Source organism: Onychomys torridus, chromosome 5 (genome assembly GCF_903995425.1).
Source record: "Onychomys torridus chromosome 5, mOncTor1.1, whole genome shotgun sequence".
NCBI lineage: Eukaryota > Metazoa > Chordata > Mammalia > Rodentia > Cricetidae > Onychomys > Onychomys torridus.
In genome coordinates, this window is record NC_050447.1 from 98,659,466 (window position 1) to 98,687,432 (window position 27,967).

General features: G+C 44.1%; 1 protein-coding gene across 7 annotated transcripts in view; it reads left to right on the forward strand.

The window, feature by feature from the left end:
- The window catches only part of Ripor2 (RHO family interacting cell polarization regulator 2), a 124,838-nt gene that overhangs the window by 34,119 nt on the left and 62,752 nt on the right, over positions 1–27,967 (forward strand). For all 7 annotated transcript variants that reach the window (XM_036187905.1, XM_036187898.1, XM_036187901.1 and 4 more), the window contains exon 2: positions 26,970–27,096. In XM_036187905.1, the coding sequence (XP_036043798.1) occupies positions 26,970–27,096 (127 nt within the window). The remainder of the gene's footprint in view (positions 1–26,969; positions 27,097–27,967) is intronic.

Sequence of the window (27,967 nt, forward strand, 5' to 3'; positions counted from 1 at the left end):
CCAACATTGCATCAGCAGATTCCAGGGACCTTCCTGGAGTTCAGCTTCCCCTATGTAGGAAAGATAGAGGCTGTAAATGTTTGCTTTGGGGGGCGTCTCCTCCGAGGAGATGGAGAAAAGGAGGTGAAAGCGGGACTGGACGTCACTGGGCCCCAGAGGCTATTCCTCTTCCTCATGTCGCTGCCCCACCAGACTCGCTGATTCCCCCCTTTTCTGTGGCTTCTGTTTGTGCCTCCTTCCTGAGTGCCTGAAGTTTGGTGTTGCCCCACATTAAACCCAAGGTATTTTGTTTAGAGGAGTACATAATAACAGCCTGAGTGAAGAGACTTTCTGCTAATAAACTGAATAACAGTTTTTTTTACACTTTATAATTCTTACCTCTATTGCCCCATTTATTTTGTGTGACGTGTGTGTGTGTGTGTGTGTGTGTGTGTGTGTGTGAACATGCAAACATAAATGTGGAAGTATTGTGGAAGCCAAAGGTCAATGTCAGGCATCTCCCTCATCACTTCTCCAGCTTGTTTTTTGAGACAGGATCTTGCACTGGCCTGGCGCTCACTACTAAGCTGAGCTGGCTGGCCTGCAAGACCAGGGATCTTCCTGTCTCTGCCTCCTCGTTGCTGGGATTACGGGCACAGAACACCACACATGTGACTGCTGGGGATCCGAACTCAGGTCCTCATTCTTGAACAGCAAGTGCTTTACCAACTGAGCCATTTCTTCATCATCCATCTAAGCATAGGACAACCCACTGATGTAATATCTATCAGTGCCTCCGATTTCACAAATTAAAAAAGTGTAAAGCACATGTGGTGGTTCACACACACACACAATCCCAGTACTTAGGAAGTAAAAGCAGGGGAATCAGGAGTGTAATGGCACCCTCAGCTACTGAGGGCATTGGAGGGGGTTGGAGGCCAGCCTGGGGTATATGAGACCCGGCCTGAAAAGAAAGGTAAAAGGTAAACTGTTTTGTTCATGATCTGAATGTTTGTGTATAGAAAAGGATGGGTGAGCACCCACTCTAAGTGCTCCCTGAGGTCCCTCTACCTAGGCCTGCCCATTTCACCAGCCTGGGTAGTGAAAGCCTGACTGAGCTGGAAAGAGGATGCTGACTTGTTCTTCCCACCTTCCTCCTCAGTAACTCAACTAAGGCCAAGCAGAGTGTGCATCTGAGATAACAGGTTTTCTGATGCTCTCAGAGGGCTTTGCAATATAAAATGGTGGAAGAGGGGTCAGAAATTGCTCCTCTTCAGGCTCCCATGACATTCAAAAATAAAAGTTTGTCCTTTGAATCATGTCATCTTGCTCTTTGCCCTAAAATAGGACAGCGACAACATGTGATGTTCTTTTCGTTTGAGGGTCACTTTCTTTTTTGGGATCTTCGTCTTCGGTGTGTGTGTCTCCACAGTGAGATGTTTCCCAGATGTTTTCTAAGTTATTTATTTTGCTTTCTGTTGCAAAAAATGGCTCTTCCCTCCTGATGGAAGAAAACAGCCCCAAGGAGAAGCTAAAGGGTGACATCAAGTTGTTTCCCTAAGTGTGACTGCCATTGCCAAGCTGGAGGGGCTGAATGAATGACAGAGCAAAGGGCTGGCACTTCCTCCTTTGGGGGACCAGGCTCACTCCTCTGTGATCTAGCTGGGGAGAATAAATACGACTGAGCCATGCCTGTAAGTTTTTATTTTAAAAGAATATTTTTGTATTAAGTTATGTGTATGTGTGTGTGGCGGAGGGTATGTTAACTTGAGTGCAGATGCCCTTGGAGAGGGGGACGATCTCCCTGGAGCTGGAGTTACAGGGTATTATGAGCCACCCCATGGTGGGGCCGGGAACCTCTGGTCCTCTAGAGAGCAGTGTGCACTCCTAACTGCTGTGTCGTCTCTCTGAGCCCCGTATATAAGTTTCTATACACAGTAAAAACAACCACTCAGGAGGCAGAGGCAGTAGGATCACTGCAGATTTGATGGTCAGCCTGGGCTACATAGCAAAGCCTTATCTTAAAATACACCCCCTCAACAAAAAGGAAAGAGAGGGAAGGAAGAAGAGGAAGAGAAGAAAAGAAAAATGGGGGAGCAGTAAATACAAATCTTGAGTGACAGCTTCATGCATACATATTTCATGTTGAATGTTGACACAAACCTTCTTCCATGTTGAAACAGCCAATCTAAATAAAAACCTCATCTATAATATCAATAATAATAGCTATCATTCAATAGCATTTCTGATGCTCCAGACATATCTATTAACTCATCAAGTCTTCATGATAACCTGCAGGAATTGCTTTCACCACCTGATAGATGATAAAATTATGGCTTTGCAAAGCTATTAAAATGCAAGCAGCCCAGCTTTAAACCTAGGCCAGGTGGGATCCAAGTCCAGGCAATGGCAATGCATATAAATATACAAAGACTCCACCAGCAGAGAGCTACGGTTCCCACAGCAACTAGCAGTCAGCAGCAAGCTGAGAAAGCCAGAGTTCTCCCACATACCTCAGCTGGGTTGTGGCTCTCAGGTCTTTTGGCTTGGCAACTCAAATCTCAGACTGTCCATGTGGGCTGAGGTTCTCTGGCTCTTCTAGAGTCTATTGCAACCACAGAGATGCTTTTCTACATTATCAAGGGGATGAGTGCCTGCAAAGGAACCCCCACTGGGGTGAATCGGGGGCTTTCTCTGCTGCATTGTTGACAATGTATCCTGAGAAACAATGCCACACTGGGAGCAGCTGACTGACAGTCTCTCAGAGGAGCCTCAGAGATCTGAACCAGCGCAGAACAGGAGAGGGTAATGGAGGAAAAAAAATAGAAGAAAAGGAATTATTCCTTTCCTTTGATGAGGAGGTTTATTATTGGCTCCATGTCCACATGTAAAATATCCCTTGATCAATTTTGTCTTAATTACTGAATGTAGGGAAACAAGACCATTGTTAATTTATGTGGCTTTAATTTATGCATCAGAGAATTACACAGGATAATTACCTGCAGTTGAGGAAAAATGAATACTGTCAAATCTGGTTAATACACGCTCAATTTACCCTTCTGTGTCTTTATCCAAAAAGACTTAAAGCTATAACCAACCTAAATGATATGCAAAATAACATGGGTTTGTGAAGCAGAGGGATCTTCTGGTATATACCCTTTGATTTGCATCACAAATAGAGTTCTCTGGTTGAGACTGACTAGATTTGAATATTATTTCTAGAACAATAGCTATGATTCACCAATTTAATGTGTATTTGATCTTTTCCAGAAGTTCCCATTTTTCAAATCAGCACAAGAGAAGTTATCTTCATGGGCTCCATGTTAGCCTGAGTATAATTTCTCTTCTGAGAATAACTTGGTGGGATTGATGATGATTTCCCTTATCAAAATTCATGGGGTATTTCCAGTTATGATCAGTAACTGCTTCCCACATTGTCCCAGAACCTCCACGAAGCAGTGGCTTCCAAAATCTAAAACTCAAACAAGCAGCTGGAACAAATTATAAGTCCATAAAAGAACACAGATGGAAATTTCCTGATGACTTGAGTCAGGCTAGGAAAGCCTCGGTGAACTCACTCGTATTGAGAGGAGACTAAGGCTTGGATAGAGTTGACTTAAAAACTGGGGTTACACACCTGTCATCGCAGCACTCAGCAGTGGGAGAGGAAGGACTGTGATTTGAGGCCAGTCCCCTCTATATTGCAAGGTCCTGACCAACTACAGCAACCGAGTCTCAATAAATCAAAACAAGTAACAAAGAACTGATAGGCTGCAGAGGTAGTTGGTATAGAGCGCTGTGGGGCTGGTTTGATCCCCAGCACCAAATTAAATAAGTAACAAAGATCTTGCTCTGATTCAGTGGCAGGCTCTGCTCTGAGCTCCCTTATAGCCAGGCAAAAGGGCAACATAGTAAGTTGTTACTTAAGTAGTTGCTACCAGTACCAGAGGGGTGTGTGTGTGTGTGTGTGTGTGTGTGTGTGTGTGTGTGTGTGTACATATATGTCAATTCCTTAGAGGACAAACCTTTCTAGTGATGAACTGTGGAAGAAGTGTCTTAATGGAGGAAATAGTGGAGCCAGGTACCCAAAAGCATTGCAGCAAGGTTCAAAGACAATGGCCCTGTACTTGCTGGTCTTCACTCTTGTTTTTTATCTCTCCCTAAAGCTCTCTCCCAAGATCTAAAAATGGCAAAGGAAAGAAATATTATAAAAATAAAAAGAAACATCTATATTTGGCTATCAATTGCCCATTTTTGGAAAAAACGATATAATTTTGTCTAAGCCAAAATTACTCACCATAATCAGATCAGCAAATGTTAGCAGGAGGCATTAAAGACAGTGAACCCTAGCACTACAGACCCTCACAGGGATCCCTGCCTGAACTGTGTGGCCACAGCTGCTCAATAGTCTCATGACGGCCAGAATTCACTTGAGACTTAAAGTTCTGGGAAGACCAAATTGATTATTAGCAAACACAGAGAAGTGTCAAAGCTGACAATTATCATGGCTAGGCAAGGTCCTTTGTCTCTGCAGCCTTGACTTTGGTGATGACAATGATGTGAACAACAAGCACTGGTTTATCTGAGCATCTATTTCATGCCTAGCTTTCCACTTGGCAGGTCTGATGTCTTTTTAATCCTCAGAAATTAGAATGCAAATGGTACGATCAACATCTTACAGAAGAGGAAGCCAAGTAGAGGGCACTCTTCCAAAGAAAGGACCCACCGCAATAGTGTGACTGCAATCGGATGACCCACATACTGTGTGTATGTTCTTAGCCTTGCAGATCCGGTGACTTTCTTGTTTTCTCTCCCTACCTCTCTCCACCTATTATTAAGGGCGTTGATGGGACCATCTCTAAGTCTAGGCACTCAAGACCTCTATTAGTGAGATCTGTGGTTGAGGTACCAGACACATGTGTAAAGCCACGCTGTTTTTGCATACTCTGAGACTAGTGTTCTGAGTCAACACTTTGTGCTGATTCTAGAGGTGCTAAGAAAAGCGTAGTTGGCGAATACAATACTTGCTCTTTCCTGCTGTGAATATTAATTATGTCACACAGTAACCCCATCCCCATCCCACCCCCAGTGCTACTCTAGAGGATGACAGAAGCAGGGAGGGGTGTAGTGACTGGCTGTGTCCAGCCACCTGTCCAAGCGGTGGCCTCTTCTCTCTTGGCCCTGAATACCCAAGTCTGAACAGTTGGAGGGCATCTGCTCTCAGAGCTGGAACACCCGCACTGCTGATTCAAAAACAATAGGCCCCGCCTGCCAAATAATATATTTTTGGTACAGAGAAGAATCCTATCCCTCCTAGGGATCAAAATACATTCTTAGGAGAATGTGTGTCATTTTTTAAAGAAATTGCCTGGTTCCCATTCGGAATTCTGCTCAGCCCATTTGGCTGTCCTCAACGCCTACATTCAACACCTTCAGTACTTTCAATTCCAAAGTCTGGGATGAGGTTTCAGAAGCATGCAACATGAATGTGTCCTTTGAAAAAGAAAATGTTCAAGGCAGCTGACTGCCTGAGGGTGTTCACTGAAAACCTAACAAATGGTACTGTAGAACAGGGAGTCTGAAAGTGTTCCCACTCAGAATCCTCTTCACCAGAGAAAGAGTTATGTGCTCCCAGGCATATAGGGATACAAAATAAGAATAGGGATCAGACGTTCACAAATAATTATTAATAAAGAAGTTAATTTTAAAACAATCCCTTTTGGGACTGGAGAAATGACTCAGTGGTTAAGAGCACATGTTGCTCTTGCAGAGGACCTGAGTTCCATTCTCAGCACCCATATCTGGCCAGTCACAATCACCTGTAACTCCAGCTCCAGCAGATCTAACACCTCTGGCTTCTACGGGCACCTGAACTCATGTGTACATACCTGCCCCCCCCCCCACACACACACAAGTATACACAACTGAGAATAATAAAAAACTAAATCTGGGTTGGGGATTTAGCTCAGTGGTAGAACACTCGCCTAGCAAGGCAAGGCCCTGGGTTCGATCCTCAGCTCAAAAAAACAAAAAACAAAAAACAAAAAAAAAACAACTAAATTTAGAAAAAATCCCTTCATACACATATATTTTTGCCATTTATTGGTGAAAAAAAACTTGCATACTAAGAATATGGATGTACTTACTTAGTCAAAAAGGAATTAAACATTGGCAGAATTTTTGATTATATATCTGTAAGACAGAGCATCTTCAGCAGCTCTGAATGGACCACAATTTTGATTTTGTGATCATGGGTGCTTAGAATGCCACTTTTCATACTTACGTAGTTCAGAGGGCAATAGTATGTTTAGGGCCATTTCAGAAATTGCTAGAAGTCTAGTAAAGACTTGAAAATCCTATACAAGTATTTTACAATGATGGTGGCATCAGATGACCAGAGACTGTTAAGGACTGAGAGGTCAAAGGTGACTCTGCTTACTACAGCCTGAGTGCATGAAGAAAACCTAAGCCCTAGGAAGATATTTAAAAGTCTTATGCCTGAGTCCCAGTCCAGATCACCTAAGTTGGACATTATAGGAATGAGTCTCAAACTACAATGTTTTAAAAAGAATCTCCCCAAGGAATTCTATCAGCCGGTTTAGAGAATACACCTTTGGCTCTTGGGTTTGTTCATAACATCAAGAGACATAGGTTGAGACATAGGGTCCTTATTTTAGTTCAGGTAGACCTAGTAATTCAGTTCCTAAGAATGCACGTGACTTTCTGAACTTAACCATAAGAGATAAGGTACAAGGCATTGCCCCTTGAGCAGCAGAGATCATCTATCTATTTTTGCTGGATCTAAAATGTTGTTAGCAGCACACTGGGCCATTCACACTTAATAGGTAACCTCATGGTGGGGAATGGTTAGAGAATAAAGGAATAAAGTCTAGGGAAGCCATATGAGACCCACCTAGTCCCCTCCAACCAGAAGAGTAATGGTTTAGTACAGACTGATGATGTTTGTAGGCTGGCAATCCTGCAGTTCAGGTTGGTGGAGAGTCGCCTTAAGAAATGGAAAAAGAAAACTAGGCATGGTGGCGTACACCTATAATCCCAGCTCTCCAGAGGTGTAGACAGGAAGATTGGGAGTTCAAGGTCATCTTTGGCTACATAGGAAATTCAAAGCCAGCTTGGACTACAGGAGACCCTTCCTCAGGAAATGAAGAAGGAGGAGGAGGAAGTGGAGGAGGAGGAGGAGGGGGAGAAGGGGGAGAAGGGACGTGGGGAGAGAAGAAACTATGGAAACGTGAAAGTTGTAGTAGAATTTATGTATCTCCACTAAGGGACAGTGGAGATGAGGATAACAGGACCATGACTGATTCTGGTTGCAGTTTTGCCATCTATCTTCTTGGAACAGTTGCCTGAAGGCCAGTTTCCTTATGTGGGGGAGAACGCTAATAACTGTTCCTGGTAATTCACAGGCTTCTATGATGCCAAAGTACTTGGGAACATGCAGGCTACATTCATGAGCTGTGTTGAAGAACTGAGCTCATCACTGAGGCCCTTTACTGATATATGAGATATGAACAGCCGTGTAGCCACCAAGAAAGACAGAAGCCATTCTTTCTGTTGATTTTGATATCCGCTGCGCTGCCTGCTCCAGAAAGGATTTGGTCCCAGACTCTTTAGAAACTCAATATGAAGCCAGACAGTGGTGGCGCACACTCTTAATCCCAGCACTCTGGAGGCAGAGGTAGGGGAATCTCTGTGAGTTCGAGGCCAGCCTGGGCTACAAGAGTGAGTTCCAGGAAAGGCTCTGAAGCTACACAGAGAAACCCTGTCACAAAAAAAAAAAAAAAAAAAAAAAGGAATCTCAATATGGTGGAGCATACCTCAGTCAGGAAGCCTGAGCAACTTCCTTACACAGACACTACATCATCATTTCAGTTTTGCAGAACTGATAAGACCTAGCTCAATACAGCCAGCTTTCTCAAAAGTGTGTGTGTTTCTGAAAGTCCTGTGAACATGAGACCTCTGTGTCCTCTTATCTAAAGTCCTAGAAAATTCCTACACGCTTCTCCCTAACCTTAGTGCCCTCTGTTGGTCTGTTCCAAGTCCAAGAGCAATGGTCCCAAGCTTGGGCTTTCTATGTTTATACAGATGTCAGCCCATGTAGAGTGGAAAATTACACCGATATGGAACTCATTAAAGTCAACTAATTTTACCCCCACTGTGGCATCTTGTTTTCTTTGAAGTTCTATACGGTAGATCCATCAATCTACCAACCAATTCTCATTCCTTCTCTAGCAAAATAGACAAATTCACCAGGTGGTGGGGGCACACACCTGTAATCCCAGCACTCGGGAGGCAGAGGCAGGTGAATCTCTGTGAGTTCGAGGCCAGCCTGGTCTACCAAGTGAGTTCCAGGAAAGGCGCAAAGCTACACAGAGAAACCCTATCTCGAAAAACAAAACAAAAACAAAAACAACAACAAAATAGACAAATTCTCCTTCACTGTGGACTTACCTTCATCCACCTCACATCTGAGGGTGCAACAGGTTTTCCTGTATTACCTTCATCTTTGGTCCTCTACTCTTTTTTTTTTTGGTTTTTCGAGACAGGATTTCTCTGTGTAGCTTTGTGCCTTTCCTGGAACTCTCTTTGTACACCAGGCTGGCCTCGAACTCATAGAGATCCGCCTGCCTCTGCCTCCCGAGTGCTGGGATTAAACGTGTGCACCACCACCGCCTGGCTGGTCCTCTACTCTTAGCTCACTATGCCCTAATGAGCTCATAAGAATGATAAAGGTTAAGAACTGTGGTGTAGAGGAGATATAGCTTAGGTTGGTGGCTCCTGAAAAGTGACACAGAGTTAGGCCTCTGGCCCCCACATACACCCACAGATGCACATGCGTGCACACACATAATTGAATAAGTAAAATTAACTGTTCAAACACACATGTAAGGAGAACATAGAGGGCAAATCCCCGATTATCCATCATCTAAGATTTTTTTTATATTTACCCCAGAGATCTCTTTAGTTTTGGGGACTGTGGGAGCCAAAGCAGACCTCATCCATTTCCCTGGTACACACTTCAGTGTGCAGCTTGAAGCCGTGGGTGTTTATCGGATAGTCCAATGTCACTTTGTGCCCAATGAAATAAGCCAACTTTCCTTCCTGCTGTCTACTTTCAAACCATGTTAGACGTCCCAGGCATCTCGAAAGTGGCTCCTCATTAACTTGTCCCATGAGGAAGAGAAGGGACAAGCATTGCAGAGTGAGGGCTGAGTCCCCAGAAAGCAAAGCTGTCCTTCACATGACCTTGTGTGGTCCAGTGAAGACGTGTGCATGCTGTGATGGTGGCATGGTGTAGGAGAGAACAGCCTTTGAAGACAGCGATAGGGAGGTAATCAAGCTGCCCACAGGACTTCCAGAAGCCTTCGGAAAAGGCATCCAACCCTCAGTTTCCTACTCCATAGAAATGGATGTGGCTCCCGTCTAGGTAAATAAGCCAAAGACAATATCCAGGCAAGCCAGGCATCTCAATGCTTGAGAGGCTGAGACAGGAGGATCACTGCTAAAGCAGCCTGGGTTACATAGCAGATTGTGTGTGTGTGTGTGTGTGTGTGTGTGTGTGTCTGTGGTGTGTGTGTGTGAGTGTGAGTGTGTGTCTGTGTGTCTGTGGTGTGTGTGTGGGGGAGCTACATAGTAGATCCTGTGTGTGTGTGAGTGTGTGTGTGAGTGTGTGTGTGTGAGTGTGTGTGTGAGTGTGTGTGTGAGTGTGTGTCTGTGGGGTGTGGGGGGGCTACATAGCAGATCCTGTGTGTGTGTGTGTGTGTGTGTGTCTGTGGTGTGTGTGTGTGAGTGTGAGTGTGTGTCTGTGTGTCTGTGGTGTGTGGGGGGGGGAGCTACATAGTAGATCCTGTGTGTGTGTGTGAGTGTGTGTGTGAGTGTGTGTGTGTGTGTGTGTGTGTGAGTGTGTGTGTGAGTGTGTGTCTGTGGGGTGTGGGGGGGCTACATAGCAGATCCTGTGTGTGTGTGTGTGTGTGTGTGTGTGTGTGTGTGTGTGTGAGAGTGTGTGTCTGTGTGTCTGTGGTGTGTGTGGGGGGGGGGCTACATAGCAGATCCTGTGTGTGTGAGTGTGTGTGTGTGAGTGTGTGTCTGTCTGTGGTGTGTGTGTGTGTGTGTGTGTGTGTGTGTGTGTGTGTGTTATAAGCATGGAAGAAAGAAGCTTCTTCTAGCCCAGATGTCAGGATGGTGTGACTGTAGGACACTGTGGGCTCAAGAGGGACAATGTGACAAGGCCTTCTTAAGCTCAGCTTACAGGCAATATGGCTTCCACATGTGCACCAATTAGCCTCTAACGTATTCTTTTGTCTATGGTACTTGGGATCTTCCCTGTGTCATTAAATCCAGTGCTGGGTTCATAAACTGTGTTCCTCCTTTACACACCACTGTTCTTAAAGCCTAAGAAAGAGATGGGTTTTTGTCTTCTTACTGTTTTGCAGCTTTGTATCCTTTGGACCAAACATAGGATCTAAGAAATCCCTGGAAACCCTCAGTGTCCAGTGGGAAGTCGCATTATTCTGCTTGTGAATCATCTGTGCTCTCGCACATAGCTGCTCTGCATTCTGATGATAAATAATTTGGCTTTGACAGCCAAGAATAACTGCAGATGTTCTGCACCCGGCCACCTCTTGGTATGCAGCAGCAAGGACCAGCAGAAACCACCCCAATTATAGCAGATTAATGTGCTAAAATTACCACAAAGAGAGCATGTGTACAAGCCTATGGGAAGCCACTTAACTTTGAACCTGCTGGCATATGACAGCACACACACACACACACACACACACACACACACACACACACACACAGCCTTGCCTCAGACTAACTAGCTGGGCATAGAGGCACACACCTTTAATCCCAGTTTTCAGGAGGCAGAAGCAGGTGGATCTCTGTGAGTTCAAGGTCAGCCTGGTTTATATAGTGAGTTCCAGGAAAGCCGGAACTACACAGTGAGACCCTGTCTTTAAAAAAAAAAAAAAAAGGACTAATTCTGAAGCTAGGTTATTTTTCAATTAAGCAGTTTGTTAGTATTTTCTTCTATCTTTTTTTCTTTTTTTGTCTGCTGTCCTTCGTTTAGTAATAGTTAACATGATTTCAAATAATCCACCACAGATTTCTTTCAAGACAGAAAATTAGTTAAATGCAGCAGATGTATCTACTTCTTTTAATGTACAGTGACTAGAAGAGTGAACATTCAAGTGACTCATTCCCTTAGTGGAAACATAATCCTGTTTGTGTGCTGCTAAGAGAAATTGAAATACTAAAGCTGGGTGTGGTGGCTCTCACCTGCAATCCAGGGACTTAGGAGACTAAGGCAGGATTGCCATAAGTTTAGAGTCAGTCTGAACTCCGAAGTGAATTCCAGGCTATCCCTGAGCTGAAAAAAGAAACAGTTGTCTCAAAAGAAAGAAAGAGAGAAAGAATTAGAATGTTAAAGTAAACAAGCATTTATATGTGTTTATCAAATCGTAGTAAGAACACAAGTGGGCATTGTTCGAGTCACACACCATCACCAACATCCCTTTGTCGGCTACTACCTTTCATAACTGTTCCTAGTTTCAATAGGCCTTGGATACTATAAATAAGATTTCCATAAGCAGATCACTCTAAGAATATTGCCATCAATCAGAACACACCGATTTACTGACTCCCAGAAACTACCTGCTGTAATCAAGAGAATAAATGGAGTCAGAGTTGGCTCAGCCTGTAAGAGTGCCTGCTGCTCTTGTGCAGCCAAGTTTAGCTCCCAGAACCCAGGACAGCTCACAACTGCCTGGAACTCCAGCTTCAGGGGACCCAGTGCCTTTTTCTGGCCTCTAGGGGCACCTGCATATGCAGACACATAAAAAAATCATAAACTATATTTTTAAAAGAAAATTAAATAAATCAGGTAATGAGAGAATTTCTCATTCACAAACAGCCAAAGAGTAGGGTGAGAATAATTAGTGTCTTCCCACATGAGTTCTTCAGGCTTCCCTCTCCTGGGTGGGCCCTCACTTTCTTTTTTTTTTAGTTTAGTCTTCTCTCACACAATACATCCCAACCACAGTCTCCCCTCCCTCCCTCCACTCTTCAAGCCCTCACTTTCTTGAGGGTAGAAAAACAAAAGGAAGTCCTGTGGCCAAAGCCAAGAAAGGAATCCAGGTTTTAAACTCCTTCTCATGATGCTCTTCAGCCCCCACCCTACCCTCTCCCACCCTACCCCTAGGAACTGAGAAGTGAAGCCAGGGCCTCACACATGCTAAGCAAGCAGTGTACAGCTGAGCTACCCCCCAGCCCTCCAGGCACATTTTTAAGCCTCACTCAGTAGCGTTGCGTATGTACGCATATTACTGTCAAATCTATAATAAGACGGCTGAATGCTAAGCATTGAGATACTGCTTTTGAAGTGTTGTCATAACAACAGGAATAAAATGATGAATTAACCCCAGTTTGAAAGGGACGGCCTTATTTTTAAGATGATGGCAGTTGTTCCTGTTGCTAGAGTTTACTATGGAAGACTAGCTCAGACATAGGCCATTATCAATCATTGTTACTGTGTCCACAGTTGTAACTGTATTTATATCACAACATTGCCAGTCTCTCCTCTGTCAATCCAGTTTACGTAAGACGTGTTAACACAGCTCTACACCGCTGATGGCTTTTGGGCAAGGGAGAGTTTTGACTTTGGAGGGTGAGGAGGTATGGCTACTGGGAAGTTGCCCATGCACCAGTGAACGACCCACATCCATGCACAGATGGGTGGCACTAATGGAACTCAGTGGGTGGACAATGAAGGAGAAGGAAGAGGTGGAGGAGGAGGGAGCTGGAGAGATGGTTCAGCAATTGAGAGCACTTGATGCTCAATGTTGAGGACCAGAGATTAGATCCCAGCACCCATGTCAGGTACCTCACAAATGCCTGTAACACTAGCTCCATGGGACCTGATGTCCTCTTCTGATCTTCATGGGCACCTGCAAATATGTGTGTGTACACTCACATACATAAATAAAATACTAAATCTTCAAAAAAGTAGCAAAATGAAGTTGTGAGGAGGACCTATTGTGGTATGGCTGAGGCAATCAGGGAGGGGAGTGGATATGATCTCAATATATTTGTATACATATATAAAATTCTCAGGGAGTAAATAAATAACATAAGATAAAAAATAAGAGGACATGGAAAAAATATGGCCACGGAGAGTTAGTGGGCCCTATGGAAAACCTATCAGTTTCATTCTATGCACCTTCTCTAAAAAGATTTTACTTAAGGTAATTTCCTGTCCATTCTCTAACATAAAGGGCAACATATAGCTTTATGGATAAGACCCAGACTCATTTTCTACCTGACTCTTGAGCCCACTAATGGATGCCAGTCTTTGACAAGCCCATTATATAAATTACACCCTCTCAGCACACTGTTAGGCATGTTCTCCTAGAACCCAACAGCTGGTTCTGCTTAAGGTTTCCAAGATGGAGCTCAGTTCTGGTGAGAACCATAAAACATAGGGTTTTTTTGTAAAATAAAAAAAAAAAATCATAATTTTGCTGAAGTCAAATGCAATGGAAGAGAACATCTATCATTGTGAGGTTGTTATAATGAAGCCACAGTCTAAAGGAGTTGCCAGGTCCTGGGGATGATCAGGCTGCATGCAGATACACTAGGAGGAGCTGATTTTCTTCTACACCAGAGTGTTGTTTTTCAATCTGATGATCAAAAAAATAAGGGTTCATGGTGGGTGTGTTTTTCTCTCAGCGGGATCAGCCAAGCTGTCTCCAAAACCATGTTCCCAAGACATGTTCCCCTTTTGATACCCACAGCTTTAAAAAAAATAGACAAAATTACTTATTATTACAAACAGCCTGAGTCTCAGTTAAGTGCACATCGCTCTTGTCTCCTAGCCTGCTTTGATGTGTAGTGTGCACTCGGTGAAGTCCTCTGAGTGTTCTAGGCTTTGCATTGTAAAATGAGCCATGACAGCATTAGTCCAAATCAACCCAACCCCTCTAGAGATTTAAGCGGGTTGTGTGCCCTGAATCATTTCTCTTCTAATTATCACGAGGCCAGCTGCTACTCCCTGCATTTATTTAATCCACCAGAACGGAAGAAGGAGCAGAATTTTCATTTTCCCCAGGGCTGAAGCACTGTCAATTATCTAGAAGTCCCTACAATTGACTAACCCAGTGAATAGACGGGCTGTTAACATTTCTTCTTTACTCTTCACATGACTCAGGCAGACACTTAAAATAGCTTCCACATACTGCACTGTGCTGTCACCTTTGGGGAGGAGATTTAGGAGAGAGAAAGGGGCTGCAGCTCACTTCTCACTGTGCATTTTCTTGGCTGTGAAATGCCCGTGGGCTTATAAGGGGCATGCGCCACTTGATTGATGAAACTAGATGGCTCTTCAAATTGCAACTCTAGGTAATGGGAAAGACCATTGCCCCACACTAGGCCATGCACTTTTTTCCTTGAAGTAACCTTGGTAACTTAGGACAAGAATGAGCAGGCCTTACAGAGCTAAACTAAATGAAACTGGCCCACCTGGTCCCAAAGCCAAGATCTTTTTATGTTTGTTTGTTTGTTTGTTTATGGGGTTTTGTTTCTTTGGTCTTGCCCTTTACTGAGTATCAAAGATAGCTCAAAAGACATCTGGTAATGACTCAAAAGGGGTGGGGCTTGATTAAAGACGTAAGACACTTAAGAAAAATAATCATGATACAGTGGAGTCCCTAAAAATGCTAATTTCTGGCTGGGCTGCTCAGAAAATGCTTCAAGAAACAGCTGAGCCAGGCATGGTGGCACATGTCTGTAATTCCTGCATTTGGGATCAAAAGCAGAAGGACCGCAAGTTCAAGACCAGCCTGGGCTACATAGTGAGAGCCTGTATCAAAAACCCATTAAAGAAAGAAAAAAACAAACAAACAAACAAAAAATTTGGCTCTTTCTTAAAATGATAGTAATAGATTATAACCCATTGAAAATAAGAATCCATTAGTCCGTATTAACAATTAACTAGCTGATTAATGAATACAAGAAGTAGAGAAAGCCCTTTCTTACATACCAAGGAATGATGAAGTTCCATTATGAGTGCCATTATGCCACCATCGTGGTTATGACTTACTGGGGCAAGAATCAGCAGTGGATGCCGAAACTCCTGAGGCATTGCTATAGCCTCAAAGTACCTCCCTAACAAGTTCATACCAAACACAATGGCAAAAAATTGGTAAGTAAGCAAAAAACAAAACTTGGCCAAAGTATCAAAACCAATAACACCAATAATGGGGTCAATGACTCCTTGTGCCTCTGCTACACTCTTGTGATGTATTCTGTTGGGTGTGCAAATACTGGATAACCCCAGAGTAGGAATATCCTGTAAAACAGCTGATCTGAATTCTATTCAAAGGTCAGTGTCACAAAGCACAGCCAAGGAACTGTCCCAGATTGAGAGAAACTAAAGACATAGAACAAGAGAAACACTGTATGGTCCCAGATGCATTCCTGGAGTAAGGGGTAAGAGAGACAATATACAGCCTACTAATAGGACAATTGGTGGAATTTGGATAACATTTATAGATTAGATAATACTATAGAATTAATATTAAATTTCCTGGTATTGATCACTGGGTTATGAATATTTAAGTGGGTAACTGTGCCTTTAGAAAATATGAATTAAAGTACTGAATGCTAAACTTGTATCATACTACAAACTGGCCGGGGAAGAGGTAGAAATTTGTTTATGAAGCTATGTATATACAAATTACTGTGGGGAAAAAAGTCAGAAAAAATGTGTGTGTGTGTGTGTGTGTGTGTGTGTGTGTGTGTGTGTGGTGGAGAAGAAATTACAGAGAAAATTGTGACAGATATTGCAAATGGTGAATCTGGGGGAAAGACAAACTGGAGCTTTTGTACTTTTCTTGCAACTTTTTTTTTATAAGAATCACACAATTTCTAAATGGAATTTTTTTTAAAGTTGACTTTTGGGGATGCCAGGAGAGCTCAGAGATCACAATCACAGAGGACCCAGGTTTGGTACCAAACACCCTTATCAGGTAGTTCACAACCACTTTTAACTGGAGCTCCAAGGGATTTGACACCCTCTGCCGGCCTCTGAGGGTACTGGCACACACATGGCACTCACACACAGAAACATATACACATAAATAAAAACAAATCTTTAAAAAACTGACTTTTGAACTAGATTTCTAAAATGCCTGCGCTCTTAGTTCTTCTTGGTCACTGTTGTTGACTGATATAGACTATCTACAAGTTGCAGATTTCCCAGGGAACTGGTTCTCACTCTGTAGACTTCCTCTAGTCTGTCCACACTCAGTGTCCTGGAGGAAGCTTTTTAAAAAATGTGTTTTGTTTGTAATGAAATGGCCTGGCTGTTCCTGTCTCATTTATCTCTCTTTCTCCTGGAATGACTCATTGTTTTAACATATTAATAAAAACTAGTTTTTATCAAGCACCTATTCATACCAGGTCTTGCTTGTATTATCTCACTGCCATGTCACAAAAATCTTCTAAATTGTGTGTCTTGTGTAAATAGGTGACCGGGGTACAGAGAAGCTGAGTAGCCAGGTAAAATTAGAACAGTCAACTGCAGAAATAACTTGAGCTCTGACTCATCCTGCCTGAGTCCACCCTCATATCAGCACTGGCCTGATGCTCTCCTAGGAACATGGAGAAAAATCACCTCAGATCTCCCTTATGTTGTTTATTATTTCCAAAATTGATTCCTAACTGCTTTGTGTATAGTCATAGAATCTTTTCCAATGAAATTATTTTCAAAGCAAACCCCAGTCATAGACAATATATAGCACCCTGCCAGTATAATATATACAATACAGTCAGTAATTTCATGTTTATTGATAGAATCTTAGGGGACAAGAAAGATATGGCTCAATGGTTGAGAGCATTTGTTGTTATTGTAGAGGACCCGGGTTCGAGTCCCCAAACCCACCCACATGATGACTCACAACCATCTATAACTCCAGTTCCAGGAAATCCAATATCCCCTTCAGGCCTCTGTAGGCACACCACACATTCAGGAAAAACACTCATCCATATAAAATAAAACCAATCTAAAAAGAAAATCATCTCTATCAATTTCCAGCAAGTCTAAATATTAGTTTCTTCTTTCTCATTCTGTTTTTGTCAAATTGGTTGAGAACAAGATCTTTATTATAAGAGTCTTTGTCTTTGTGTTCTTGGGCATTTCAATTGTCATAAAAATACTTCCTCGTTTTCTGTCTGTTTTGGTGGGTGTGAGTGTCTGAATGTGTGTAGGTGCCATGTGAGCGGAAGCCAGAGGTTAACCTCTGCAGTTATTCCTCAGGAGCTGTCCACCTGGAGTTTTGAGACAGTCTCTCACTGGCCTGGGTAGACTAGAGTGAGCCTCAGGAATCTACCTCCTCCTTCTGTCTCCCCAGTGCTGGTGTGAAAAGTGTTGCATACCATGGCTAGCTTTCTATGTGGGTTCGTGAAGGAAACTCACCTTCTCATGCTCGCACCTCAAGCACTGTTCCCACTGGGTTTGCTCTCTGCCCTCTCTCTCTCTTTGTGTTTTCTCTGTGCCCTGTGTGTGTGTGTGTGTGTGTGTGTGTGTGTGTGTGTGTGTGTGTGTGTTTCTCTCTGCCCTCTGTGTGTATATGTTCTCTCTCTCTCTCTCTCTCTCTCTCTCTCTCTCTCTCTCTCTCTCTCTCTCTGTTTAAACAGAAGCCCTCTCATTGCTGGGGATAACTAATAGTTTAGAAAATACCCAAGTAGTCTTGTGATTGATTTCAACATTGGAGGATGTTTCATTGCCAGTAGAGATTCATAATGCTCTACATTAAAATAGTTAGGGCTAACAAGATGACTCAGATAGACACTTGCTGCAAAGCCTGAGGACCTGAGTTTGATTCCTAGGACCACATGGTGAAAGGAGAAAACCTACTCCCACAACATGTCCTCTGGCCTTCCTACACCTGTGCCATGGAAAGTGCATACATGAGAGAGAGAGAGAGAGAGAGAGAGAGAGAGAGAGAGAGAGAGAGCTCACGCTGATACACACACACACACACACACACACACACACACACACACATAAACCAATGAAGGAATGTGAAAAATAAAATGGAGAAGAATTGCTTTCTCTGTTTTACAAACAGAATCTGTAGTTGCTCAAGTGTGGCGCTTGCTTAAGAGGCCTATGGGACCTACCTTGGTCCCTCCATCTGTTCGCTAAGGAGTGAGGTTATAGAAAGTTGTTTATAATTTTTTCATCCATTTGTACCATTTATCTTACTGGGAATTTGTCATTTGCTTGACAGTGTTGACATCTGAGAAGCAGCTATTGGCACTGCCTTGGTTTATTTTAGAGTATCAATACTTTTTTAAGAAGTAAGCAGTGGGGGCTGGAGAGATGTCTGGTCTTCCAGACGACTCAGGTTCAATTCCCAGGACCCACATGAAATCTCTCAACCATCTATAACTCCAATCTTAGGGGATCTGAAGTCTGCTTCTGTCCTCTGAGGGCATGCACATGCTGCAGACACATTCAGGCAAAACACCCAAACACATAATAAAAAGAAAATACATCTAAAAAAATAAACAATGACTTAAATATATCTCCTTTTTAAAAAACATTAGTCAATTCTATAATGGGTGCCTTGTAGATGTATAATAAGCAGACATCTATTTTTAGGATTCATCTCAAATATCATTTGGCATAGCAGATTGTTTACATCTGGCTCCAATGCTCATTGAGACAACTGAGTTATACTTCTGCTCCTGAATGAGATGTGGAGGTGCATAAACAGAAGGACACACTGTTAGGAAAGGAGGGGCCCGTCAGGCATGAAGAAATGACTCAGTAGCGGGCCAGTGTGCTGCCTGTGACTTGGGCCTTCCTAGGAAAAGGATCAGCTTCCTAGAGTCATTTGTGCTCAGGCGGGGGAGGGAGACACCTCACCCCAGTGTTTCCTTTCCTTGGCCCGATTTCTTGGGTCTTGCTCTTATAGAAGGAATAATGACTCTTTTTCTGGAAGCTGGTAGTGATTTTTAAATCAGCTTTATTGATATGAAATTCCTCAACCATAGTATTTACTCACCTTGTGTTTCCAGTGTGAGTCTTAGTAAATGTAAATCATCCCATATTTTTAAAATTTTCATTTATTTACTTAATTATTTATATTTATCTTTATTTATATTTCCTTGTGGTGTAGAGTGTGGAACCTGAGGCTTTGAACATCCTAGGCAAGAGCTCTATGATCGGCCACACATCACAATAGAATTCTAGCTCCTATTACACCCCAGAAATTCTCTGGGCTTCCTTGCGTGCTTATAGCCCTGGCCTCCAGAAAGCGGTTGAACTGATCATAGAGTTGTTTACCACTGTTAGCTGTGTGGTCTCCAAGGGCTGATGTGGAGCTAGCCTAGCTCAGAACGTTGACAGTTCTTGGTTTCTTAGTGGACCTTTGCCCAAGAGCCATGCTTTAGCAGGAGCAGTGATGTCCCTCCTCCTCTCATTCAGACATCATAAATGGATGTTTTCTGTTATCAGCAGGGATGCTTCACAATTACCTGCTTATGTTTCTAAGATACTTGCTTACACAGGAAAAGGAAAACCCCATGAGGGTTAAGATGCTCCCGTTTAGACTAGCCACTGTTAGATTTCAGGATGTGCTATCTCACAGCTGGAGTGCTTACAGATGTGATGGACTCTTACCCATGCAAGGCTTGCCTTTGCCTTTGGGCAAACCCTCCCCATCTTAAAGTCAGAAATAGAAACATAAGTAATGCAGTCTGGGTGGGTTTCCTTTTACTGACCAAAGGAGAACATGGAATGTAGGGGTTAACCTGTGTAACCTGGCCCCCAAAGAGCTTTTTAAATTTAAAAAAAAAAAAAAAGCTTGCTAGGAAAAGCAACATGCAAAACTGTATGCATTCTGCACCACAGTTATGCTCTGCAGGGAAAAGGGAGAATTGATGTGTAAATAAATTCCACTGTGGTCCTGTGGATGATGGAAACAGCATGGTTCTTCTTTCTCTTTCCCTTCCCTGACTTGTTTCTGCTGTCTCTCGTTTCCTGATGTTGGAGACAGTTTTGATGCCTATGAAACTTTAAAAAACAAAACCCGAACAATCCCTGTTTTCCTTCCTGAATCGCACTCACTGTTATTACACCAGCAAAGCCTTCCTTCTGGCTGCTTGGGTGGTTTGCTACTTGCTTTCATTCAGCAAAGCCTCTAAGCACCTCTGCTTTGAACTCCTCAGTGTGAAGATCCATGCCTAGCAGGTGTGAGCAAGCCTGTTGGAGATCTGCCCCTTGTCAAACCTAACCATGTTAGTCCTGGAGGAGCTGCTGACATTTGAAGAGAGAAATATGTAAACATAAGCTAACCCAACCACAACATGTTTTGTAAATCGGAACACCAGCTAGTCAGAGCATAATACAAAGTAGAACTGTCACCTAGACTGATTCCCAGGCATCTTCTCATCACTTCTGTGAATTCTGGTGGTATTAATGATCTACGTTCTTCATAGTCAGTCTCCAAGCAGTCAGCCAGCCAAAGTGATTCCCATCGCTGGCTCTTCAGCATCAGGTGATCTCTAAATTCTCCAGGTAGCCCTGATTTGCCTGAGGTGTTGTTCTTACCTGTCCTTTCTGGAGCAATCACAATGTGAGACTTCATGTGGTGAGGGGGAAGCAGCCAGTCACCTTGATTGCTTTCCATCCATCTCAACCTCTCCTCCACGTGGCTCAGTGCTCTTGTCCCAAACCTGCCTTCTGATTCAGCAGAGTCTCATCTGATCATTCTAGTTTCAAAAGATCCTGGTGTGTGTGTGTGTGTGTGTGTGTGTGTGTGTGTGTGTGTGTGTGTGTGTGTATTGATACCAAAAGAGAGCACCAGATACCCTGGAGCTGTGTTACATACAAGTGGATGTAAGCCACCTAGTGTGGGTGCTGGAAACCAAACTAAGGTCCTCTAGAAGAGAAGCAATTGCCCTTAGCTACTGAGCCATCTCTCCACACATCCAACCCCTTTTCTGGGTTTTAATGCATAAAGGTAGATATTGATTCAGCTGTAATTTTCAGAAACACCAGAGTACTTTAATTTTTTATGCATATGAGTGTTTTGCCTGAACGTATGTGTGTGCACCACAGGCGTACATGTATGTACATCACAGGCATGCAGTGTCCAAGGGGCCGGAAGAGGGAATCGGATCCCTGGTACTGGAGTTATGGCTGTGAGCTACCATATGGGTGCTGCTGAGGCTCAAACTCTCGTCCTCTGGAAGAGTAGCCGGTGTTCTTAATATCTGAGGCATCTCTCCACCCTAAGAAGTCTCTTTTGCAAAGCTCCAGCAGTCCTGAAGATGAGTAACAGCATCCAAAACTGAGTCTGTAGTTTTATATGGAACTCTGCTTATTGGAAACGCTTTTCCATGAAGCGGAGCAATGTAGATCTGGTGTAATCTCTAACAGGTTTTTGAATGAAAGTCAGGAAGTTGTTATATAGCTCAAAATTCAAAATAAGGGCATTATGGGGGATTGTGACTTGCTGGAATCTAGTCAAAATTTATGAAATCTACTACATTGTTTCTTGGAAATCATATTTCTTCTCTGCAAGACTTATAAATAAAAAACAAGGTTGGCATCCAACAGCTATCTTACATGATTTCTGATATAAACTATCTTCTCACCATGCCCAACTCGAAGGGTCTGGAATCTCAAGAAAAGGAATTTTGCATCCAAGAATAATACATGTATTAATCTCTGTAAGAACAACATTCAGCAAATGTTACACTGTTGCTGACTACCACTCAATCGCACCTTTCCATAGACAACTGTCTATGCTTCCCCAGCTTTCCCAGCCATGTACATCCATCGTTTCTATGCACATGGCTTTGTTTTCACCATTCCTGGTACTGTACTGCTGCCCAGTATACCCTAGAGTTCTTTCCTTAAGAAAATGATATGACAGCTTAGTGTTATTATTTGCTATCACTGCTGGGTTTCTGAGACGGGATCTTGCTATGCAGCCCGAGACAGCCCTGAATTCTCTTTCTGCTTTAGTCTCCCAAGTGCTGGGACCACACACACACACACACACACACACACACACACACACACACACACACTCTGCCTACCGCTGTTTTCATTCTGATACAGCTTTCCACCTAGTGATTATGCCGCAGTGCACTAACCACTCCTGTAATGATTTGTGTGTGTGTGTGTGTGTGTGGTGCTGGGCATTGAACCCAGGGTCTTGTGAATGATGGGCAAGCATTCCACCAGGCCTGGTAACATGGATACTACTTCTCAGTATTGGAAACATAGCCTGTAATGAATGTCTCTTGTGTGCCTTTCTGTGCTCTTAGGTGCTCCCCTGAAGACACACCAAAGGATGAGTGTGTTTTCCACGTCCTCACCACCGTGTGTCCCTTTCAACAGTGGCAGTGAAAGTCTACTGGCACTTTAAGTTAAGACATTTGGTATAATGGAGAAGCTGCTATCAGGATGCAAATTGCTTAGGGGTGGGTGATTAAATGCTCGAAACCTTACACTATGTTGGATAGTATGAATACACACACACACACACACACACACACACACACACACACACGGTGGGGCAGCTTCAGTAACTGAGTCATGTTGTGGCACTGCCTTGGAAGGCAGCCATCTGTCTGAAGACAGAGTGCACTAAAGAGTAGATAGAACTAAAAAGTAGATGGACTAGTCACTTTTCTCCTTGCTGTGACCAGCTACCTGACACAAAGCCACTTACAGAAGCGTGGTAGTTGTTGGTTTGTAGTGCGAAGAAATACAGTTCATCACGGCAGGGTAGAGGCATCGTGACAGGTCAATGTGTCTGGTGTCGGGAAGCAGAGAGCAAAAGGAAGAGGAGAGCCAAGCTGTGACGTCCCAAGGGCCTCCTCTCCCAGTGACCCACTTCCTCCAGTGAAGTGCCACCCCCTGAAAGTCCAACACTCTTCCAAAACAAACAAGTGTCAAACACGTTTGTCTAGAGGGACATTTTACATTCCAATTGCCAGAGTAAGTGTGGAGTGACAGAAAGATGCTCGGAGACGCAGCACTGCAAGATGATGCCCACCCACTGAAGGCTACCGAAGCCAGCAGAATCAAAGCAAAGAACCGTCACCCTAGCCAGGCATGGTGGTTGGTGCACGTCTGTAATCCCAGCATTGGGGCAGGCGCAGAAGGAGCAGGAGTTATCAGTCAGCCTCCACTACATAGCAAGTTTGAGGCCCTCTCTCAGGAACGGAGATAAAAGGTTTGTCGGCCTTCCTTCTGAGTCTGGAGACCTGCAGAGTTGGGGGAGGGTGTTCTATACACTCCCCATGGGTCACCTGTGTCCCACCCTGTAAAACCCACTCCTTTATGTCTCTAAAAGTTTGCTGCATGCGTGTGCGTGTGCGTGTGCGTGTGCGTGTGTGTGTGTGTGTGTGTGTGTGTGTGTACGCATCTCAGGGGAACTGATGGAAGGATAGAGATTTCCATGTAAACCACTTCTCAAATTCTTTCCTGGTAGATAAAAATCATTGTTCGGATGGAGAGATGAATTGAAGTCAAACCCCTCCCCAGCCATGCTCCTAACAGTCACCTACTCCCCATGGGAAGTTAACAAAATGTTTCTGAGTAATGTTTCGCCCTCCAAAGCATGGGCATCCTAAAACCCTGCACAAACACCTACTCTTAGATGCTGTCGTCCCCATGACAGAAAGGAGAAATGAGCAGACCGCACAGTCTGGGACACGGGTTTCATCATACAGCATTTCATTCAGCTAATGTGACGCTGGAACTTTGCAGACAGGGCTTAAGACTGAAGAACAAGCCAGGCGTGGGGGACAATAATCCTAGTACTCAGGAGACTGAGGCCTAGCCTGGGCCACATAGTGAGCTCTGAGCCAGCCTGAGTTGTATAGCAACCAGCCTCAAAATAAATAAAGGAATACAAAATAAAAATAAAATGAAGACTAAGATTTACGAAACCATTTGGACTTGTTAAACTGCAACGTTCCTCTAAGTTTTACATCTTACCCAACATGACAGGTTTTCCTCTGCTCTTTTCTTCTCTTTTGTTTCAAGTCTATCATTAGTACAACCGATTGTGTAATGGAATTTCTAAAGCAGTGTCTTCCCAACTCCGCTCAGCATCAAAATCACCTGAGGGGCCTTTTGAACAGCTGTATAAACAGGTCATTGCCTATATTAATTATCCTAGAATGCCTGAGGCTTGGAGCCAGGCCGCTGTAGCTTAATCCACTGACAAAAAGAATAGGAAAGGGAAAAAATCTTTTGGTTTTAAAGAAACACACACACACACACACACACACACACACACACACACACACACACAATTTCAGCACACTTCTATGCTAGCACACAGGAGCAAAGGTGTGAGAGCAGCCTTCTCCATGCAGCGAGTTCCAGGCCAGCCAGTACTGCATGGTGAGACCGTGCCTCCAATGCCAGCTGTTTGAAGCCTAAGGCAGGAGAATTGCTATAAGTTCAAAGTCAGACTGGGTTGTTTAATGAGTTCCAAAACAGTTAGGGCTACATAGTGAAACTCCATCTCAAAACACCCAGACCAAAGGAAACAAAGAAAAATATACATATAATATCTAGAAAGTGTGAAACAGTTCAATATTTTAAACAGCTTTAAAGTGTGCTATTCATTCTTAATCAAATATCTGTGCTTCACTGGATCTGTTGAACACTTTACGAAATGAGATACAATACTAATAAGATTCGTCAAGTTGGGGCTGCAGAGAAGACTGTTAAGAGCCCTGGCTGTGCTCTTCCAGAAAGCCTGAGTTCAATTCCCAGCACCCTACTTGGCAGTTCACTCCAGTTCCAGGGGACCTGACGCCCTCTTCTGGCCTCAGCTAGTACTTCGAGCTTGTAGTGCACAGACATACTTGCAGGCAAGAGAACCATATGCATAAAATAAAAACATAACATTTAAAAGATTTGTAAAGTTGAGACTTAATGAGATGAGTGTTTGGCTGTGAAATTATTGAATACAAGAGTGGAAGTGTAGCTCAGTGGTAGAGCCCCTGAATAGCATGTGGGTGGCCCTGGGTTCAATCCCCGGCACCAGAGGAAAATAAACAAAAACCAATGGAGTGAAAAAGGCACACAAGCCATCATCATGCCTTCTTGACAACTTTTACAAGTTTGCAGGTGACGTCATGCTGCGTGGGGCCAGCTCTGTGAGCCCAAGAACCACGTCCTCAGTGAAATGTAGACACTTGAGGGCCAGCCATTGTGAGAACTTTTGAGGAATTGACAACCTGGGCTTGTGTGTGGAGTCCCCAGGGGCAGCTCCATTGTGCCTGGTGACTGTACACAGTCTATTACCTTTACATATTTCTATCTTATTACACTTAAAATTCTAGACAATCCCTTCTGTCTTTGGCAGCTGTGAGGCCCATGCCATGGAAAAGCCAGCTCACTGTCCAGACAGACCTCTCAGTGAGTGAGCACCTTGTCCCCTGCAATAGGGCACACTTTCCCCAGAAGGGTAGGGATTTAAAGCCCTGTGACAGTGTGGACCGGAGTCTGCTCTCTGAGGGTTTAGCTTTTCCCTCTTTCTCCCAGGTTCCTTAAAGAACAATGGGTGTACTGATTGCTGTGTGTCCACTTTGGGGGGTTCAGTATGGACACTCACCTTTTCCTGCCAGCTCAGCCCCTGCCTGGGCTGACGTCACCTGCCGAGACAATGCTACATGCTTTGAGGCTGCCTGATTGACCTTGGGTAGGGTTACCTCACAGTTCTAGGACAGTCCCTTGGGGGACTAGCCTTGGGCTTCTGTCCAGCTGAAGTTGTGCTTTGACACGCACCTTGGTCTGTCATGGGGAATCTTCACAAAGCCAAACAAACAGCCAAAGAAAGGATCCAAAAGAATTGGGTGCTCTGTGGCCTCCGACCTCTCTCGCCTTCTCATCTGACCAGATTATCACTTCCTTTGTGAGCACTCTTTCTAGCCTTTCTTATGTGCCCAGCCAACTCAGTGACACAGTCTCATCTATCAAAATAAGGAGAGAAAGGTGGAGTTTAAGTAAGTTCATCTTTAAAGAAACCGAGTATTTTCAGCCTTACACATAAAATCCCACCCGTAGGCCCGACTGCTTTGAATTTCAGGTCGTTGGACTATCTGAAAATTTTAATGGTGGCTTTTTTATACAGTGCTGTTGTAATTGAATGGACTGGACCATCACAAATGTTCTTATCTTTGGTAGACCCTGGTTGAGCCTAAGAAAGGAGGGGGTGAGGGGAAGGAGAAGGAAGGGCAGAGGAGAGAGGAAGAGGGAGAAAGGAGAAAAAAGGGAGGGAGGGAGGGAAGGAGGGAGGAAGGAAGAGAGGGAGGGAGAAAGGAAGGACGGATGGACGGACGGACGGACGGACGGCACTCCTAAGGAAACATACGTCAGTTAGGAAGATGGGGGTGGCTCAGTGAATAAAGTATGCAGGCTTGAGGATGAAGTGCCAATTGTCAGAACCCACACAAGTTCTGGGCAGGCAGAGCAGCTGGCCTGTAATTCCAACACTGAAGTTGAAAACAGGGGATCCCCGGAGCAAGCTAGCTAAGCAAACTAGCCATAGTGTCAATTTCTGCATTCTGTTGAGAGACTCTGCCAACAATGAGCAAGATGAGCACTGTCAGGAAGAGTCCTACCATCAACCTTAAGTGTCTACGTCATATGCACACACGTCATATGCATGCAAATACACATAAACACATGTGCAACACATACATGTGCCCCCCCCCAAGGGGAACCTAAGTGGCAGTAATTTTGTGTGTTCATATTTTTTTGGTGTAAGTGGATGAGTCTCCTTTTAGGAAAGTCTAGAAGCAGTTCATGGCCCTCATGACCAGGACCTCATGAATCACTTCAACTTGTCACACACTGAATGTTGACAAGGTCAGTGCTTCTGTGTGACCCTGCCGACAGTCACCGTGACCTTCCATCTGTCTTACAGGACTGCCAAACAGACTCCCAGAAATCATGCTGGTGGGATCCCAGTCCTTCTCGCCTGGAGGACCCAATGGCATCATCCGGAGCCAGTCCTTCGCGGGTTTTAGCGGCCTGCAAGAGAGGCGGTCCAGGCAAGTGCTGGGTGCTCCTCCTGGGATGCAGAAGAAAGAGGCAGGGGTGCAGATGTGTGTGCCCCATCAACGTGCATGTGTGTGGTAGTTAATGTCTTCTTCATGGAAAAGATAACACACCCAGAATAAGTACTCTCATTTTTATCACTTAGAATTCCTTGTGCAAAGACGTCTAAGGGTTTAGAATAAGCTAGCCATTCACATACATAAATGGCTAGCTTATCCTAGCTATTATGAGTGGTCATGTCCTCACTTTGAGGGACATGACCACTCCAAGGTGTGATTGAGGGGAAGGTTTTTAATGTAGATATGAGAGAGAGTACAGCCAGTGGCATCTGGAAACGTCCAGAGCTTAGAGAGAAACAGAGCAGGGTAAGCTGGGCCATGGGGCAGGTGTGTGGTCAGGAGAGTGAAAGAGGAGGCGGAGAAAGGGGCAAAAAGAGGACCGAGAGAGTGTATGGCTGAAGTGGCAGGGTTATGCAGGAGTCAGAAGCTAGGGGAAGGGAAGCCCATGAGATGGAGACGTTTAGGACTGGGAGCCAATGAGAAGAGGCAGGATGCCAGTGTGGACTCGGTTAGCAGGTACTTGGTGCTGAGAGCCTGGAGCTCAGCATGCACTTTGGTTTGCTGATAGGTACCACAGTTAGCCATGGACCTGAGAGTGTAGATCACCCCTGCCTCACTCCCAACCCCCTTTAAAGCACTCTTTCCTCTACCTTCCTGTTTGGGAGACTGTATTTGGTATGAAATTATGCAGTGGATGAAGATGATGCCTCACAGAGTGACTCTGGGGAGCTGATATTATTCTGGTGGGGGTTGGGACATTAGCCCTCTCATAACACCAAGGAAGAGAGTGAATGGGTAATAAGCA